Source organism: Rhincodon typus, chromosome 5 (assembly GCF_021869965.1).
Source record: "Rhincodon typus isolate 14 chromosome 5, sRhiTyp1.1, whole genome shotgun sequence".
Taxonomy (NCBI): domain Eukaryota; kingdom Metazoa; phylum Chordata; class Chondrichthyes; order Orectolobiformes; family Rhincodontidae; genus Rhincodon; species Rhincodon typus.
The window spans coordinates 22,889,290-22,910,187 of record NC_063336.1 but is presented as its reverse complement, the minus strand read 5'-3'; the positions used below and the strand labels follow the sequence as shown (position 1 = coordinate 22,910,187).

The 20,898-nt window shown below is 38.5% G+C and overlaps 1 protein-coding gene across 5 annotated transcripts in view; it reads left to right on the top strand.

The window, feature by feature from the left end:
• sobpa (sine oculis binding protein homolog (Drosophila) a) overlaps positions 1–20,898 on the top strand; it is a 306,669-nt gene that overhangs the window by 212,834 nt on the left and 72,937 nt on the right. For 3 of the 5 annotated variants that reach the window (XM_048597018.1, XM_048597017.1, XM_048597020.1), the window contains exons 6-8: positions 12,293–12,391; positions 18,614–18,688; positions 19,029–19,049. The exons of 1 other annotated variant lie outside the window; for it this stretch is intronic. In XM_048597018.1, the coding sequence (XP_048452975.1) occupies positions 12,293–12,391; positions 18,614–18,688; positions 19,029–19,049 (195 nt within the window). The remainder of the gene's footprint in view (positions 1–12,292; positions 12,392–18,613; positions 18,689–19,028; positions 19,050–20,898) is intronic. One more of the 5 variants, XM_048597019.1, reaches the window with a different exon arrangement.

Genomic DNA, 20,898 nt, shown 5'->3' with positions numbered 1-20,898 from the left:
GTGATGCTGAGAAGATGTTTTGAAATAGGTTTATTTCTACTACTGAGATTTACCTCATACATCTTAACAAATGCAACAAAAGATGTAATTTAGTGCTTCAACATGTGAAATTTCTATTCAAAAAGTAACAGTTGAAACTATTTTTAATTTTTTATTGAAGTAAGCATTATAATTACTTGTACGTTGTTGGTCAGGGTTAGGAGCAAAGAATTCATGAGGTTTCACTGGTTCAACAACAAAAGAAAACCTGTTTTTTAATCAGCACTTTCTATGATTACTGAACATCTCAAAGCACTTAGATCATGGAATCCCTACAGTGTGGAAACAGGCTACTTATCCCAACAAGGCCACACCAACCCTCTGAAGGCATTAATCACACACAGACCCATCCCCTACCCAATATTTCCCATGGCTAACACATCTAACCTACACATCTCTGGTCACAATGGGGCAATTTAGCATGGCCAATCCACCTAATTTGCACTTATTTGGAATATGAAGGGAAACCAGAGCACCCAGAGGAAACCCATGCAGACAATGTGCAAACTCCACACAGACAGTCACCCAAGCGTGGAATCAAACCCAGGTCCTTGGTGCTGTGAGGCAGCAATGCTAATGCTAAGCCACTGTGCCACCCCTACTTTATAGCTAATGATCTATGTTTGAAGTGCACTGACTGTCGTAACTCAGGAAAAATGGCAACTAATATCTGCACTGCAAGCTTTCACAAATAGCAATAAAACAATGTCCTTATCATCGGCTTTTACAATGTTGACTGAGGGATAACTATTAGTAAGAACAGCAATGATAATTCCTTTGCCCTTCTTTGAAATAATGCCTTGGAATATTTTAGGTCCACTGGAGACAGTAAACAGAGCCTCAGTTTAACTCCCCTGACAGTGCAGCACTCCCTCAGTGAGTCAGCAATGGAGAGTCAGCCTTTCTTTTTGGTATTTAATCTCTGAAGTAGCAACCCAGAATCTTGTCACTCAGTGCTACTAACTGCACCACAGCTGACAATAATATTTAGTGCACTCGCTAAGGTAGCTATCATCTCCTCGTTGGTTGTCTTCCATAGAAAGTGAACACTAGTTTTGCAGTTTTCTTGTAACTGGCAAATGAGGTGTGTGACCTACCCTGAGTGATGACAGATGTAAGTGCACTTAATATTAATGTTGTATCCTGCAAACGCTGGAAATCCGAAACAAAAATAGAAAATGCTGGAAACACTGAGCAGTTTGGCAGCATCGACTGAGAGAAGCAAATTATTTCAATCTCTGACCTTTCATCAAGATTGATATTATGTTTCTGTTATCATTGTGCTCTTAGCAGTTTGAGAAATGAATCTGCCAGCATGTTTGCAGCAATTGACGATTAATCTCTAAAGTGACAATGCAACTCATATCCAAATAAAATGATAAATACTGCATTTGTATGGATTATTGTAAATACTACACTGTTAAAGCAGGACCATACTGTTGACTAAGATTATATTACATCTTGGGAGAGAATTTTATCATTAATATCATCATGTATCCCTGCCTTGTTACATACTGCAGATTGCACTATTTATTTGCAGGTCTGTGATATTCCAGTTATGAAAAAAATCTGTGTAATTCCAGTGTCGACATTTAATGGAAGACCGCTACTGAAGCCTGAGCTTATTTATATTATTATACAAACAGACCATCAAAATGTAAGCAATAGACTGCCACAAGTCAATTAGGTAAATGGCTGGTTGTGGACATAGAAAAATCCAAAAAATGGTACTTTAAAAGATGCATTTACTTTTAAAATTGAGCACTATATAATTAAAGAACATGGAACAAAGAGCAGTACAGCACAGCAACAAGCCCTTCAGTCCTTCAGCCCACCATGTCTGCCTTGATGCCATTCCAAATCCCATCTGCCTGCATATGGTCCATACCCCTCTATTCTCTGCCTGTCCACGTGTCTGTCTAAATGCCTCTTAAATATTGCTATATTTGCATATCTGCTTCTACCACCTCCCCTGGCAGTGCGTTCCAGGCACCTTCCACCCTCTGCATATAAAACGTGCCTCACGCATCTCCTTTAAACTTTCCTCCTCTCACCATAGTTTTTTTTTAAGGCATATTGTTTTGTTTCTTCTAGACACTCCATAAAATTTTACAACAATGACTGTTAAATTTTTGACAGTCATTGGTTAAGGAGGAGTCCACAAGTCAATCTCTCCTCTCTTACACAAAATGAAATATAATGAGTGTATAGTATCCAACCCTATTCACCACCCTAAAGTCAATAAATATTAGTTTGTATGTGTTCAAATAATAAATACATGGTCATCCTTATCCTCAATTATACAATTAACAAATTTCCTTTTGAAACAAAACTTAACAATTAATGGTTACAACAGTGTTTCAATTCTCAACAATGAGTTATTTTTATTCATTCATGGGACAAGGACGTTGCTGGCTAGGCAGCATTTATTGCCCATCTTTAACTGCTGTGGGTCTGGAGTCACATGTAGGTAGACCAGGTAAGAATAGCAGTTTCCTTCCCCAAAGGACATTAGAGCTCCAGATATTTTTTCCCCAACAATCGATAATGGATTCATGGTCACCATTAGACTCCCAATTCCAGATTTGTACTGAATTCAAATTCTACCATCTGCTATGGTGGGATTTGAACCCAGGTCCCCAGAATATTAGAGATAGTAGGAACTGCAGTTGCTGGAGAATCTGAGATAACAAGGTGTAGAGCTGGACGAACACAGCAGGCCAAGCAGCATCAGAGGAGCAGGAAAGCTGATGTTCGGGTCTAGGCCTGAAACGTCAGCTTTCCTGCTCCCCAGAATATTACCTGGGTCTCCGGATTAACAGTCCGGCAATAATACCACTAGGCTTTCCTCCATAACAAGGTGCCCCAATAACTTATTGGTGTAACCATTCATTTTATAAACTATTCATTTTATAAGTCAGTCAATTGATGGCTTAAATGAACTCACTTAATCTTGGAGATTTCCTTCCTCTTGACAACATTTATTCCGTGTTAGCAAAGTCACTTATTTTCATCACGTCAGCAGTCATAAGATCATAAGAAATAGGAGCCGGATTCAATCATTTGTACCTTGAAGCCTGCTCTGCCATTCAATAAGATCATGGCTAATCTGATTATGGCCTTAACTCCCCATTCTGCCCTCTGCCCCTAACCTTTGAACCTTTATCAATCAAAATCTGTCAAACCCAGCTTGACAGATGAAAAGTCTTTTATGACAATCAATGTATTTTATTCAGTTATTTTCTGAACAACCAACCAAAGTTTTGCCAGAATGAACTCATCAAATCATATCTATTCATTGAGATTTGATCATGTCAGCAAATTCCAGAACAAACTTTAGTTATTTTTAAGCACTTTGTGGAGAACCTGTTTCTTTGTTCCTAACTCCAGTTTCTGGAGTTTCTCAGCTTCAAGGGTCAGCTGGCATTTTACCCACAAGTTTCATGTGACTGAGGGTAACCATTCTTCTTGTGGAGATGCCTGTGTCAGAAAGATGCTGCCAGGCTGGATTCAGGGAATCAGCCATTAACAGGCTCTGTCTGCTAACTTCCTGTGGGGAGGTTGGCTGTATGTGCTGTGCATACTAATCAGCCTGTTTGCACTTTAGATTCTATGAACACTGCTAGCTAAGCGCTCTTGAAGGAATTATAACAGAAAAGCACTACCGTTTACTTGTTCTGCGCTTGTAATTTTTTTTCCTTAATTGTTCATTCAACATTCTGTCCCTTGTGCATTTCTGTCATACGTTTTGTGTTCCAGTCATGGCTGTTGACCTACAACATGCCACTTTTCCACAGCTTGTGCACCCCACCCTCCCCACTGTCTATGTGGGACATTACTTTGACAACAGGCTGGAGCTATGTTTCCGCGAATATTTGGACATTCCTCCCTGACAACATACAACATGAATGAGGGGTTCAGGAAATGTTCTTTCGTCTAAACAGCTTGTTATCTGCTAATTTAAAAAAAAACTAATGGCCACTGCAATCAGCCATTTGCATCTAATCCTCTTGTTTCTTGTAATGCCATTTTAGTTTTAATTAGGGCTGGAATAACATCATGTTGGCCAAGCTCCAAGATAGTGGTACTTGCTTCCTTCTGACTCCACGTTATGCTCTGATTCAGCTTTGCCACTGTACTAGGTGGTAATTTACTCCCTGTGATGCTGCTTCCTGGGATGAGGTGTCATTTTCCGACAGCCACTTTATTGAAGCTGTAAATTAGAAAAAAAGCTGGAGCAATCTGTATCAGCCGTCCCTCTGTATCTCCAAGGAAGCTGTTCTAGAAAGTCCAGGGAGAGAAGGAAGGAATGTATAATATTAGTCCCAACTTAGCACAAAGCAAACATGTAATTGAATTTCATTCAACTTCAAGCCGGCCTTTTCAATTGTCTTTTGGTAAAGGGTAAGGTGGGGGAATAAAAAGCATTCATTTTTCAATACTAATCATTCAACCAGAAGCGAAAAAGTGATTCCAAATGATAAAAGTGATGAATATGGGTCTGAATGTGGGCAGATTCTATTCTTTCACCTCTCTGGCAGTGTTTGAATCCAGCGATGACTGACTGGATTGCTGTGTTAAGTTAAATGAGTTTAAGCAGTCTCAGTTCAATTCTTAATGGTTGCAAACGCATAACAACTCGAAATTTATTATCCTGCTTTGAACAGTGGCTAAATTTACAGAACAATGGGTTATATTCCTCTCAAGTTGCAGAGTAGAAGGGAATTTTACTCTACAACTTATTGCACTGCACCTGACCAAGCAAACCCAAGCTTTGATTTAAATTTCACTTATCCCTCTCTGGTCAGGGAAATACCACCAATTTAGTTTACTCTGACTGCAATCCTGAAATTTCCTTTTGAATACTTTGATCTACTCCATGTCTCCTTGTCAATTCTCATGGTTTAACTTGCAGCAATGTTTCAGGTCAACCAAGGCTGTAAAGCCCAAGATTTCCCTTTCATTGTTGCAGTGTGAATTCTCAGATACTGGGGAATGGGTTTTATGGCTGTTCTCCACACAGCCTGCAGGATTTTATCGGCCTGAGAAACACAAAAATCCGGTAAACTTCAACAACTTACAATGGACCCCTCTAATTTCAAGTCTAATGTTGATCTTGCTTATGTGCACTTGCTGTGCAGTTGTAACCTTTGTATGCCTCACTCTATCTAAACGCCCTGTGATCTGTATGTCCTTGTATGGTATGATCTGCCTGTACTGCTCGCAAGCCAAAGCTTTTCACTGTACTTAGGTAAGTATGACAATTAATCAAATCAAATCAAATCAAATCAAATCAAAAATGTAGCTCACTCACAAAAAGTAACATCCTGTAAATGCTGCAAATTAGAAACATAATGGTTAAATAGGTGTTAAATGACTCATTTGATCATCCAGAAATTGAGTATTGCTGAAAAAGACACATTTTGTTGATGGTTTTTTTTTATTCATTCATGGGATCTGGCTATCACTGCATGGATCAGTATTTATTGCCCATTCTTCATTGCTCAGAGGGCAGATAAGAGTCAAGCACAGTGCTGTCAGTCTGAAATCACATGTAGCTCAGACTAGTTAAAGATGGCAGATTTCCTTCCCCAAAGGTCACTAATGAACCAAAAGGGTTTTTACGTCAATCAGTGATGGCACTGTTTACATTAAACCCAGCTTTTAATTCCAGATTTTTATTGAATTCAAATATTACTATCTGTGGTGGGATTCAAAATCACGTCCCTAGGAAATTTTTCTGGGTCTATGGATTACTAACCCAGTGACAATACCGCTACAACACCATGTCATCCTGCACTCCTGCATATACCAGAACATTTTATGATTGAAAGGAAAAATCAGCATTTATACTGCACGAGAGGAGAGTGCTGATTAGTTGACACATGGACTCTGATTGGTGAAGATATTACCATGGAGTTAATCATGATTGATAGCTAGTTGCCAGACTTTGGTAAATTTTAAACCAGGCAGTTTAACTCTGATTGATCATAACATTGCCCTGGGAAGTAGACCAGTGAATGCCTGTCTCCTATTTTGTTGTGAAATGGGATCCCCACTAGGACCAGCTGTTGTGAACATACTTGTTTTATTCCATGAGGAACATGTAGTCAATGGAATGAAACCTAATCTCCAACCACTTGCGTATTTTTGATATGTAGATGATGTGTTTTCTGTATTCGAATACACAGCTGCATGTCTGAATTTCCATACATGTTTTAATAGGCTCTGTCTGTTTGAAATGGAGCACTCAGATGCGTTCACTTTCTTTGATATCCTGGTTGAAGAAGGGGCTGGAGGAGGGGAGAATCTACTACATTCTAGCACAAACCTACCTTTACTCGTCAGAACACACGATGGGATTTCTACAGTTCCTTGTGTGACCTTATGAACAGGCTTATAAATAGGGCACAAGCCATTTGTTCACTGTGCAACCTTATACTGAAATAGTGTGCGTCAAATCCATCCCACAGGCCAGTAGCTACCCTGATCAGATAACTTCCCACTGTATACTCACTAACAGTCCTAAGGCTGACCTTTGGTCTTGAAAAGTGCCCAATCAACCTCAGGTCACCCTGGAAGGCTAATCTATTTCAACTGTATGAGCAACAGGTGAAGCTACCTGTTTCATGCCGCTACCAGGCAGTAGCAAGGCAAGTAGTGTTTACAATTAACAGAATGAAGCTGTCAAGATAAAAAGATGTTCTGCCATTTGATTGATGTGGTACAAGTGTGATGCCAAGTATGTAGGCCATACATCCCAAAGACTGCTGGATCATGTCAGACAGCATATTCCTTACATACCCATCCATACCCAATTAGTCCACTCTTGCAATATGCCCAGCACAGTGCTGAATATTAGCTATGATTCTGCAATTGGAGAACATTTGCTGGATGATCCATTGGCTATCAAAGAATGAGCCTGACAATCAATTTAGGATTGTCAGTTGAGCTTGCAAAATGGCATACTTGCATGTACTGAAAGCTATATATTATTGATACACAGGGCCCTGTTCTTTTCAGACAGAAAGATCATGTACATGCACATTGCTTGTTCCAACTCAACAAAGTAAATGAGAGCCATTCAATGGTTCATTTCTGAGGACATTGCTTTGACCAATCAGAATCAACCTGCCTGATGTAAAATTTAAACAAAGCCTAACAGTTAAGTGTCAATCATCATGAACTGGTGCATTCTCCATGGTAACCTCTCAATTGATCAGAAACTTGGCAATCAATCAGCACTCTCCCCTCATACAGTATAAATTTTGGTTTTCACTTTAAATTGGTATTCTTCTGAATTGTCCAAATGAGCGCAAGACAAAAAGCACTGATAAAATGTCCTTTTTATATGTTAAATTGTTGCAAGTATTAATAGATACTGCTCATTCCAGCTTGCTAGTCAGCCTTTGTCTAGAAAAGATGTCATTTCATTATCTGAGCTTATTAACGGAACTTAAAACAATGAAGTAGGGAGAAGGAATTTTGTTTGGTGCTTAAAAAAAGGGAGAGTCAGTTTTCCTTTTAGGTAACAATCCACGAATGAAATTGATAGAATGTGCTGCTTCAAAATGTGAAAAATTTGAGAGGTGATGTTGGAAGTTGACTCACTCTTCTTTCTACCTACTTCTGTGATAATGTAACCCTGGGATGTAACTGTAGTAACCCCTTGTGACCTGAGCTGGATATTAATGTTATTTGTACACGTACATCCTCAATTTCTCTGAAGTCCAACCAAGCAAAGCCTTTGTTAGATACAGCTAGATTTGAATCGATAAGGTTTTATTTCACAGTAAGACGAGTATACAGAACAGAAGTCAAACTGTTCAACTTATCTTTGCACAACAAAAAAAAAGAACATTAGTGGATCATCTTACACAACTTAAAAAAGATGACTTTTAACTGTTCTTCCACACTTCTGACCTTTCAGTCACTTGAAAACTAACTTTTTCCTTTAAATGAAATGTTTGTCTCTGTCTCTAAAACACCCCTGTCTGATTTCTAACTTTTAGTTTCTTGCTGTTTACAATGAAAGAAAAGGGATCAACAACTTTCCAATACACAACATTTAAGGTGTTTTCTGATTGCCAGGACAGAACTAAGAATTGCTCGGTATTTGAAGTTTATCAGAGCCAGTTCAACATCAAAATTAGCCTTCTTTTATATAAAAAAAACCTATCAGAATGCACTGGCCCTTAATTTCCTCAACATTCTTCCATTTGCCTTCCTTGAACTTAAGTTAAAAGTTATTTTCCAGCCATTTTGTCGGCGTTGTACATCTTTTCCGACAGAGAATGGTTATTAAAATTCAAGGCAACTCTGCATTACAGTCTTCACTGTTAAACAAAGTTATACTTTTCCATATCTTCCTTCTAGAAAAAAATCTCAAAATCTGACATGCAAAAATTTTGTGAGGTGTAACACCAGAGTTGGCATAGAAGCTTAATTTGAAAGAAGAGGTGGTGAATGTGACAATCAATGAAGAAAAACTGAGAGTAGAGCCATCACCATTAGAACTCTGGTGATATCTATGGGAAAGACCCTAATGAGACAGGAGGACATTGTCTGGGATACAAAGAGAATAGAAAGCCACTTCTCAAACCGGAATGGAATTCTATTTCAGTTTGTAATACATTCTCCCCATGTCTGCGTGGGTTTCCTCCGGGTCCTTCAATTTCCTCCCACAGTCCAAAGATGTGCAGGTTAGGTGGATTGGCCATGGGAAATTGCCCATAGTGTTCAGGGATGTGTAGATTAGGTGGGTTATAGGGGGATGGGTCTGGGTGGGATGTGCCAAGGGTCGGTGTGGACGTGTTGGGCTGAAGGGCCTGTTTCCACACTGTAGGGATTCTATGAAAATAAATTATTGACTATAGTAAGTTTATTCTGTAGCAAGAGCAGTTTTGTTTTAGATGTTTGGAAACAATTGCTTTAGTTTTCCTATTAATGGGCTTTTTAACCACTGACTATGTCCTGTAATAAAAGTATAGGAGTTTTTCTGCCTAGAAAAATGTGAAGTGTCAGCTTGGCTCATTGGTAACATTCTTCCAAATCAAAAGGTTGCCGTTTCAAGTCTCACTACAAACCTGGACATGATACGTCTGTACTGAAAAAAAGCTGCGTTGCTGGAGGTAACATCATATGGATGTCAAATTTGCCAGTTTGTTTAGCTAAACATTAAAATTAGTATTTGAAGAAGAATTGGCAGTTCTGTCTATCCTCAACCCCACCATTCCTCCTTCACCACAATGAAAGCAAAATACTGTTTTTTAAAAAATATTCATTCATGGGATGAGAGTGTTGCTGGCTAAGCAGCAGTTATTATATCCCTAATTTCCCAGAGGGCCTGGAGTCACATGGAGGCCAGACCAGGTAAGGATGGCAGAGATAGTAGGAACTGCAGATGCTGGAGAATCCGAGACAACAAGGTGCATCAGCTTTTCTGATGAAGAGTCTAGGCCCGAAACGTCAGCCTCTCTGCTCCTGTGATGCTGCTTGGCCTGCTGTGTTCGTCCAGCCCTGCACCTTGTTGTCTCAGGTAAGGATGGCAGTTTCCTTTCCTAAAGAACTTAGTGAACCAGATGGATTTTTCTTGACAATCAGCAATCAGCAATGAATTCATGGTCATCATTCGTCTCTTCATTGAGGACTCTTATTAAATTCAAATTTCACCATCTGCCCAATTTGAACCCTGGTCCCCGGAACATTACTTGGGATTCTAGATTAACAATCCTGTAATAATTCCACCAGACCATCACCTCCCCTGGAGGTCTGAAATAAAAACGTAAAGTGCTTGAAAAACATGGCAGATCTGGTACCATCTGTGGAGAGAGAAACAGAATTTTGAGTCAAATGTCAGTCTCTTTCAGAATAGTTCTGAAGAACAATCAGATTTGACTCAAAACATTAACTTTGTTTTACACGGCACAGATGTTGCCAGATTTGCTGAGTCCTTCAGCACTTTATATTTTTAATTCCACCCTCAACATGTGCTACATTTGCTGCAATATGTTGTATTTTATTAAATCAAAGCTTTTAGTCTGAGCACCTTATACCAACAACATTTCAACTCATTTGAAAGTCACAAAGTAGGTGACATTACAAGTGACATACCCAATTAACATTATTTTTCAAGTGGCTTGCATGGAAACAAACATTGGAAACTTATTTTTAAAAAGTGCCTTGCTTTATTATAAGTGAAAAATGAAAAGAAATAGTGGTATCAAAAAGCCTGAAATCTTGCTGGTTGTGGGCAGGGAGGTCGGAAGGAAGGAAGAAAGTGGAGACTGAATGCCACAGGACTGTTACCAGCAAAAGAAAACATCCCAAAGCAAACTGATTTATTTTTAAACAGTTCCGCAGTGTGAATTGGATGAGATACAATATATAAAGCACTTCAGTCATCTGAGAGATTTAAAGTTGCTCCCTTGGTGTCAACTGCCAGCCGTGGTTTTGCATCTAATAGTATTGTGAATTATTGAAGAAGGCTCATTCAGAAATGATATCCAGGACTAGGACAGCTAAGGACAACTTGAATGGTAAGATTGGGAAAGAGCATTCTCAACCTTCAAGAATCAACATGGCCGCCTCCATTTTATTAAAATGAAGTTTTATTATACTAATTTGTATTCACTGCTCACAATTTGTCTTCTGTACACAACACTGAACAATCACCAGTGGAAGCTTAACAGAAGTTGCTTATAGTACTTAATGGATAGTGAGAATTTTGCCTGATTACTCCTTCATTCTCAGCCAACCCTCGAGCCAGTGGATGTGGAGATTAAGGATAGCAAACTATACCTTCCGCAGTTGGAATCGGCATAAACAGAGTGAGAACAGAATTGGAACTGAAATGGAGACTTGCTTGTTCTGTGTGACTTGGCTCCTCACGTTAAACTCCTTGACGATTGCATCAGGTCTTAGCATGTTGCTGTGTTAGACTTCAGACCCAAGCAGAACAAAAACAGCATACGGATTTAAAGCACAGCATTCCTCCTGGCTACGATCCCGCATTCTGGGCCTTTGTCTTCCATGGCCACTTATCTTTGTACAGTTGGGAAGAAGCGGCGTTTTCCATCTGTATCACTTGGTAATCATCAGGTGAGCAGTGCTGCCTCTCTTCCCGCTAAATCCTCGATAAATCTGCAAGATAATGGCAGCCAATTTATTCTGTCTTTGAGTCATGAAAATGCAGGTGTGCCCCTTTTGTGGAATAACCTTAAGTTCCAGCTCCAAAGCTGGAAATCCATGGGAATTTAACATGGACCCCTGCCAATAGTAACCCTAAAACAAAAAAAATACTAAGCACAGTTCTTAAAATGTGAGAAAATAAACTATCCCCTTGCCACCACAATGACATCTTCTAGCTTTGTGCTGTATATGTCAGGAAGTTAAAGAATTCTATAGCAACCCAAATGTTGAAGTATAAATCCTACCATAGGAGATTATGAAAGTGAATTCAATGAGTTACCATGGATTATTACAGAATCACAATTGGTTTATTAATGATTTCAAGGAATGGGATCGTTCCCAGTTCATACCAAATGTCACTTGAATCAAAATGTTGTGACTGAACCTTAATGTGTTTTTAACTCTCATAGTAAGTCACCAGGTGGCACCTGCCCTTGGGTACTGTATACCAAGTAGGGTCCTCACACTTTCAGATTACAGGAAAAACTTTGGGGAAAGAAAGAAATCAAAACATTGCTGATATTTAGTAACTTTTCACGTATAGCTGTTGTTTACCTAAATTATGAATGCATTAATTTACAAAGTCAAAATTTTTTTCTGGAATTTAGAAGAAGAATTTGATTGAAATTTTCAATATACCGAAGGAAATAAATAAGGTACTTAGAGAGAACCTACTCTTACTGATTGAGGAGTTTAGGTCTGACGCTCAATAGTGTAAAACTTCAAGCCAGTAGTTTCGGGAGTGAAGTTAGGAAACACTTAGATATACAGAGTGACAGAAGTATGGACCTTGCTTCGACAAAAGCAATTGATGCTTGATTGGTTGTTCATTTTAAATCCAAAATTGGAGATTCTTGTTAAGCAAGGGTATTAATGGACAGAAGGCAAAGGCAGGTTTATAAAATTAGGTAACAAATTAGCTACGATCTCTTTCAATAATAGAGCAGCCTTGAAGGATGTAATGGCCTATGTTCCAGTAAATCATTCACATGAAGAGCAAGATCTTTGCATTCTTTATCTTAAAAATCTTATTATGTTTGGCATGCTTGCCTTCATTGTACAGACCGTTGGCAATAGGATTTGGGACGTCATGTTGCGACCGTACAGAACATTGGCGAGGCCACTTTTAGATACTGCGTACAACTCTGGTGGCCCTTCTATGGTAAGGATGTTGTTAAACTTTAGACGATGCAGAAAAGATTTACAGTGATGTTGCCAGGACTGGAGGGTTTGAGTTAAAGGGAGAGGCTGAATGGGTTGGGGCTTTTATTCCCTGGAGCGTCGAAGGTTGAGGGCTGACCTTGTAGAGCTTTATAAAATGATGAGAGGCATGGATAGGGTGGATAGCCAAGGTCTTTTTCCTAGGGTGGGGGAGTCCAAAATTACTCAGCATAGGTTTAAGATGAAAGGGGAAAGATTTTAAAAAGGCCCTGAGGGGTAACTTTTTCACAAAGAGGGTAGTGACTGTATGGAATGAGCTGCCAGAGGAAGTGGTGGAGACTAGTACAATTACAACATTTAAAAGGCATTTGGATGGTTATATGAATAGGAAGGGTTTAGACGGATATGGGCCAAATGCTGGCAAATGAGACTAGATCAGATTGGGATGTCTGGCCTGTGTGGACGGGTTGGACTGAAGAGTCTGTTTCCATGCTGTGCAACTCAATGATTCTATGATGCTAAACAAATCAGCTCCTTAACACTGCCAATAATATGCAGTTTCGTAGATATAACATTATATAAATTATTAACACTGGTAGTTTATTAAGCAACATGCAATTAGCTTGCATTCAACCAAACTGTTGCAGATATTGTTGAAATGAAATATTGACAGTTAGTTCATATTATTAATCTATCCTTTATAGCCTAAAACAGGCATACGACTCAACAAAAATAAATTACTTGTGGGCTGATTTGCTGATTATTGCTGTACTTTACTGTAAATCCTTATAGTGCACAAGGCAGAAATCAAATCCCACAACTCAAACTTACTGTAGCCCTGAGAATTAGGATTTGTAAATGATAACTGATATGAATTCCAGTCCCCACAAACCCTCTAGTGAGATCTAAATTGAACTGACTGGCGGTGTAATCATTTATTGAGTCACTGGCTGCTTTGCAATCACCTGCCATATCTATAAAAATGTCAATAGCTATGATTGAATTAAAACTCTGTCTTTCTGCTTCTCAAAATCAGGAGAATTTAATTTTTGTTTTCAACTTTATATTAAAGTTACCATTATTTTGTGATTTATCTTGTGTTGCTGCTTTGCCTCAAAATATAACTTGGTTGTATTTAATTTTATGTCATGCATATCTTTTATTAAAAACTCACTTTAAATATTCATGTGACATACAATATTTGTTATTCTGTAGTAAAAATGCAGTACCCTATGACTATGCAATTTGCCCATTCTGTTCCCACAAATCATTCTTTAAGAAAAAATAATTTGCTTTTGAAACTTGTTCTCCAAACTGAACAGAGTGAAAAAAAAATTTTGCTGAATAATAGTTAAAGTCACCCATCTAATTGCCTTTTGTGTCTTTTATTGCTGTCACTAAAGATTTCAGGACTCGAAGTCCTCAGTTCTAAACACCTGGAATTGGATTTATTTATTTTGCCCAGAACTGTCATTCTCAGCTGGATTTGGATGGCATAGTATATGGATATGCACTATGCTAATTCTCCATGAAGTATCAGCCCTGTTCAATTGGATTGAAGGAGTAATTGAATGAGTGGAGAGTTTTGACGATCAGATTTTGTCCACAACCCCCACTCCAAATGTAATCTTACATTGATGTGATGAGGTGGCTCCTTTACCTGTCAAACCACATTCTATCACTCAGCACCTTGCAGCAGGAAGAAGAAAAATACAAAATCAGAAGAGGACAGAGTTAAAAGCAAAACAAAAGCAGAGATAAAAGGAGAGAAGCAGCAGATAAAATGAGAAATGGGAAAGGGAGGGATTTTGTCAAGAGTGTCTGTTTTGTACACGCAAAGCCACAGGAGATTGATTTTGTCTTTTGTCAGTTGAAAACAATGTATATTACAAGCAAATTGCGCTGTTGGATGCCAGCATATGTACAATGTACATACTGAGCTTGAAAGTCTCAGAGCCACACTTTGATGGTATGCTGTGATAATACCAAACACCAATAGACTTCGGCGCAGATTGTATTACAAATCACACAGGCATAGCCACCAGCAGGTTACACTTGCATTATTATGACAACCCCAAGACTTGAGATAAGGGCAAATAATAATTCTGCAAATGCATCCTGGACCAAGTTTTAAGAGGTAAATTCCCTTTAACATTGTCTTACCTCCTCTTGGACTGTTACTTCATCCTCGATATAATCTGTGCCAGCTCTCAGCTAAAGAACAGTTTCTCTGAGCCTAACAAAAGTCTTTCTAATGGGATTCATAAGAAATTCATGCAGACTTTCTGCCAAGATGTAGCAGCATTGGGGAGAATGGCACTGAAATGCAAAGGAGTGGAGAATTTGACCAATAAATCCTCACTCCACGCAAAACAGAGTTTGGTACAAATGTGAAATGGGGCAAAAAAAAACCAGTGGCTGAAATATTGCCACAAAATTTCTCACAAGTTCTCCCAGGACATGTTGGAAACATGCCCATCTCCCTGCACTCACAGATTATTATAAACAGCTAAACGCTATTGTTAATAATTGCTGAAAAGTTTGGAATGGATATGTCATTTTTTTTATCTGCTTATATTGGTTAAAATATTATTTTTATTCTTTCTTTGGATGTGGGCATTTCTGGCAAAGGCAACATTTATTGCCCATCACCAGTTTACCCCTGAGCTGAACAGGGTGCTAGGCTATTTTAGTGGCAGTTAAAAGTCAACCACATTTCTGTGGGTCTAGAGTCATATGTAGGTCAGATCAGGTAAGAATGGCAGATTTCCTTCCCTGAATGATTCGAATGAACCAGATTGATTCTTATGGCAATTGTTGATAATTTCATGATACTTTCAAATTACTGAGATGAACTTTTATTTCCAGAATTATAAGTAAATTGAATTTAAATTCTACAGCCATGGTGAGATTTGAACCTGTGAAAGTAGAGAATTAGCCTCGGGATTACTCTGTATTACCACCATACCAGTGTCTCTAAAGGAAATTTCAGGATTACTAATTTTTAACCAGACTTTACTTGCATCCCTATCCCTTTGTGCAAATCACCTGACAATACCTGCATTTTTTCCCTTTCATGGCACATGGTATAAGAGAAGTTTTGTCTTCATGAATTATGAATTGATTCCAGCAGGGGTAATACTAACAACTATAATAATTGTTTACGTTTTGATGTTCATTTATCACTCATCATGATAATGAATTTTTGCTCTGTCGCTGTTGCAGTAGTGCCCTGTGATTATCCAAAGTCAGGTTTAGTGCCCAATGCAATTGATGGAAGCCACTCTCTGTGTAGAACCACACTGGATATTATTCAAAAGTCCCCACTTAAATTAAAAGCTGGACACTTCAGAATCCAAACCAGCTTTATTTGCATGTCTAATATTTAGGAATACAGTTTATAGAATTGAATTGGGAAAAGGTGAGATAGCACAGGTAAGAAGTTACTTGGGAAAGAAGTTTATTGGCCACTTAATAGTAACTGCACTGCAGGATATGGTATACAGGAAGAAATAGTGGACTTGTAAGAAAGGTATGGCAATAATCACAGGTGATTTTAAGCCAGGCACAATTTAAATGAGATGAATTGACAAAGCAAGCCCAGAAGATGAGTTCATAATGTTCTGAGGACAATTCTTAGAGTAACATGTTCTAGAGTTAACAAGAGAGCAGGGGAGTGGAATATAAAAATAGGAATTTTTTAACTGCTGATGCACAGATCAACAGACCTGGTAATGTGCATTGAATCAGAATTAGTTAATTATTTCACAATAAAGCAGCCTCCAGGCAGCAACGATCATAACATGATTGAATTTCACGTAGAGTTTGGGGGAAGGAACAGTAGGACCAAAATTAATGTCCTAAACTTAAATAAAGGCAATTATAAGGGTATGAAGACAGAGTTGGCTAAAGTGAACTGAAAAATCAGGTTAAGGGGAGGGTCAGTAGAGATACAAGCGAAGACATTTAAAGAGATATTTTAGCAAAGGTACTTAGCAAAGATACCAGGATATGATGGACTTTATCAAAAGATCTTAAAAGAAGTGGTTGCAGAATTAGCAGATGCATTGATTGTAATTTTCCAAATTCTCTAGATTCTAAGAAGTTGTCTTCAGATTGGAAAATAGCAAAAGTAACTCCTTTATTCAAGAAAGGACAGAAATGAAAGCAGAAAGCTGTAGGCCTGTTGACATAACATTTATCATTGGGGAAATACTAGAAACTACAATTGAGGGGTTATAGAAGAGCTCTTAGAAAATAGTTAACACAATCAGTTAGAGTCAACATGATTTGTGAAAGGGAAATCATGGTTAATAAATTTATTGGAGCTCATTGAGAAAGTAATCAGTAATATGGATAAAGGAGAACCTGTAAATTTGATGTACTTGGACTTCCAAATGGTACTCATAAGGTGCCACATTAAAGATAACTGCATAAAATAAAAGCACATAGTGTAAATGTGGCATATTAGCACGGATAAAGGATTGGTTAGCTACTAGGAAACAGAGAGTAGGAATAAAGTTGGCATGTCATAATGGACAGAGTGTGACAGGAGTGCTTTGGCCACAACTATTCATAATCTTAATCAATGACTTGGATGAAGGGAGTGATGTTTGGTTGCTAAAATACATAAGAGGGTAAGTTGTGATGAGAACGTCAGTCTGAAAAGGGAAATAGAGAGGTTAAATGAGTTAGCAAAAAGCTTGGCAGATGGAGTATAACCACGACATGTGAAATTGTTCACTTAGACAGGAGGATAAGAAAATATAGTATAAAAATAGGGAGAGTTTGCAGAAACTCTGCTGTACAGTGGGATCCAGGTTACTTGGTGCGCAAATCACAAAATGTTAGCACTCAGAAACAGCAAGTGATTAGGAAGGCAAAAGGAAGTTGTTGTTTATTGCAAGAGGAGTGGAATTTAAAAAATAGGAAATTTTTGCTACTGAAGCACAGAATATCAGTGAAACGACATCTGAAGTCCTGGGTACAGTTTTTGTCTCCTTAGTTTAAGAAAGGATATAACTGCATTGGAAACAATGCAGAGAAGATTCATTCAGCTGATCCCTGGCATGCTTTACACAGGCTGGGCCTGCGTCCACTTAGAAGTTTAGGAAAATGTAAGGTGATCTTGTTGAAACGTATATGATCCCAGAGGACTTGACAGGGTAATCTGTTTATGGGAGAGATAAGAACTGGAGGGTACAATTTAAAAATTAGGTCCTTCACATTTAAGACAGAGATGAGGAGAATTTCTTTTCTCTTGGTCATTAGACTCTTCAATTCTCTTCCCCAGAGACCAGTGGAGGCAGGTTCATTGAGTATGTTTCAGGATGATTTGGATAGGTTTTTGATTGGCACAGGAGTTACAAGGTAAAGGAGTTAGACAGAAAAGTAGAAGCAACAATGAAGTCATTTATAATCTTATCAAAGGACAGAACAGGCTTGAGGAGTTGAATGGCCTACTCATGCTCCTAATTGATGTGTTCTTAACAATCAAAGCAGAAAAAAAATCATTAGTGAACTGGCAGTTCTGTCCCAGTTTCGATAAGGAAATAATCTGACTGACTGGGGGCAAATATTGTCAAGTAACTAGCACTTCTATAAGTACTTTTTTTTCCCCTGTTTGGTCTGAGGGAAATTCAGTATTAGAGTTTCTGACTAGTCTGCTGTTTTCACTCCAGGTCTCTCAAGGTAACATTTTGTAGTCTAGCTGCTTATAAATACCCCATTGTTCACCCCATAATTAGTTGAAATATCTGCATATTTCTTCTATATATCATTTAACTTCTCATCCATTTAATAACTAGTAATTTACAAATCAATGTTGTTTAGTTGTTTAAGGCAACAGTTACAATGGGCTGCTGAATGAGAAAACCCTTTAGAAAATAAGCTGCATATAGACATAACAAAGAAGCCACCACATCAGCTACTCACTAGTTCCACACTACAATTGAGATATTCAAAGATAATTTTGCCCCTCAATACCTCGGGCTGTTTTTTTTTGGTATTCTTATTTCCTATGATTAGCAACAGTTGAGCAAGTTGTCTCTTCATTAGAGAAGCCTGATGACATGTCAATAGGCTATCCCATTGGAAGAATAGAGAGAAGAGGCAGCAACAAGATCCGGTTTAGCTCTCCCTCACCTTATGCTCCTAATCTGCATTTTCTTTCTTTGGACGATGATCAGGAACAGAAACCCTGATTGTTATTTCCCCTCCTTAGCCCAAGAATCGAGGATCCCCCACCAGCGCCCGACAGACTCCGCATGGAACAGAGGTTGAACTTGGGAGCGTTCTGGTTTGTATGGCTCAGTACCACACTAGGCACTGCATTTACATTTTTCTAAAAATGTGAGCTAATTTACATAGTGTATGCGGAAATGAGCATTTCAGACTGTTCACCCTGATGTAAGCACTAACTCATGCTGACAGAGGAAACGGTTACATGGCACATATGAGACTTTGAATAAATGCATTACAACAAAGCACATTTACTTCTGCACAAGCTCTAACTCAACGAAATTATTAGTTTATTTAAATGCAATCCAACATTTTGTAGTTTTAATGCTATTTTGGAAACTGTAAAGGGTAAAGTTCATTGCATTTGTCATTAAAACTTTTTTCTTTTCTTTTTTTAGGATAGAATAAAAGACACAACAGTAAGAATACTTTTTTATTATTATAATATATAATTAATCTTTTAATTTCCTTTAATTCTGCTTTAGAACTGCACATTAATTCCCTGGTTGTACTCCCCTATCAATCATCTGAAGCACTGACATCACATAAGCCTCCTTCCTCTCTTTTCAGTCAGAGTAAATCCAGCCCCACTTCAATTGTCATTCACATGCTTTCCAAATATATATAAAATACAGTATATAAACATATGTGTTTCATAATATTACTATAGATGGGGAGCACAGGTGCGACACAATGGTTCAATTGTTGGCACCACTGCCTCACAGTGGTAGGGACCCGGGTTCAATTCCATCCTCAGGTGACTGTCTGTGTGGGTTTCCTCCGGGTGCTCTGGTTTCCTCCCACAGTCCAAAGATGTGCAGGTTAGGTGGATTGGTCATGCTAAATTGCCCATAGTGCCCAGGGATGTGCAGCTTAGGTAGATAAGCCATGGGAAATGCAGGGTTTCAGGGATAAGGTAGGGTGGTGGGTCTGGGGAGGATGGTCTTCAGAGTGTCAGTGGGACTCGATAGGCCGAATGGCCTGCTTCCATGCTATGATTCTATGAGTAATGAAGGTGTAATTTAATCTTGGACTCAAATAGTATCTGCAAACTGCTCAGGTTTTTCCTTTACTGTTTATGTTTTCTGGACTCAGTTCTGTAAATTGCAGTTCCATCATTCAGCTTCTCTTCCATTCTGTATGGAATTCTTTAAAAAGATTTATTTGAGTGCTTTTAAAATTTATATATTTGTTAAGGAAGGTTTTGTATAAATCTTCATGATTGGGATTGTACCTAGCAAAAGGTTGGAAGTCAGTTTCTGTGTGTATTTTTGGACTTGGTGCTGAATGCATGCAATTGTAAGTGGGACTAATGTTGTAAATTGCTAGGCGCTGAGTTACTAACTAAAATCATCATATCATGGGAGGTGAAGGTACTTGCCTCCAAGTTGTCAGTTTTTCAAACATCCCTTGTACAATGTCAAACTGAGGCTTTTCTGCTTCAAGTGTCTTAGCACCTCTTTGGAGCTGGAAATGGTCCTTCAGAGTTGGAAATGTCCCTGCGGCTCAGCTTGTGATTTTATGATGATTTACAGTACAGAGTATATGCCATTGTAGAAGTGATATTTGAACAAACACCAATGATTGTAGCTGTTGCTAATTCACATGGGGAAAATGAAATCATGATATATGAATGCTGGTGCTTGGATTCCCTTATTATGCCAATCCACAAGTGACCAGTATGTTGATTGAAATACCATCTTTTCTTTATGTTACAGTGACTGTAGACTGAGCACTGAGTCTGGAAGAAACTTATGTGAAAGATATGTCATGACTCAGTGACATTTGAGAGATATGACACTGTGCCTTCAGAAACATTGCTTGATTGTAAACAGTAAAGAACTGAAACTGTAATAACAGGCATTTTTATGAAAAACTTAGATCCATCTTTCATTCTATGTAATATGTAGTTTGAGGCAATGTTTTCCATGGCTTAGAATAACTCGTTAGCAAACTACATGAACAGAAATAGGGATCAACGTATTGCCCACAGAGAGATTATGACCAGCAGTAATAAATATCTATTGGTGCTCTATCGGACAATCAATTAATGCCTAACTAACCAACAGAAATCCAAATCAGTCTCACTGAAACCTAGCAGACTGTATGCTGACAATGCTGGGAACTACGCAGAGACAGTTTGGTCTCACTCCTGCACTTTTGAATCAAACATTATTTATTCAACAGGTACATGGAGAATTAAGGGCTGAAATGACTGCTTATCGTTGGAGTTCTGTTTTGCCTGTCCTTAGCCGGCTTCTCTCCATT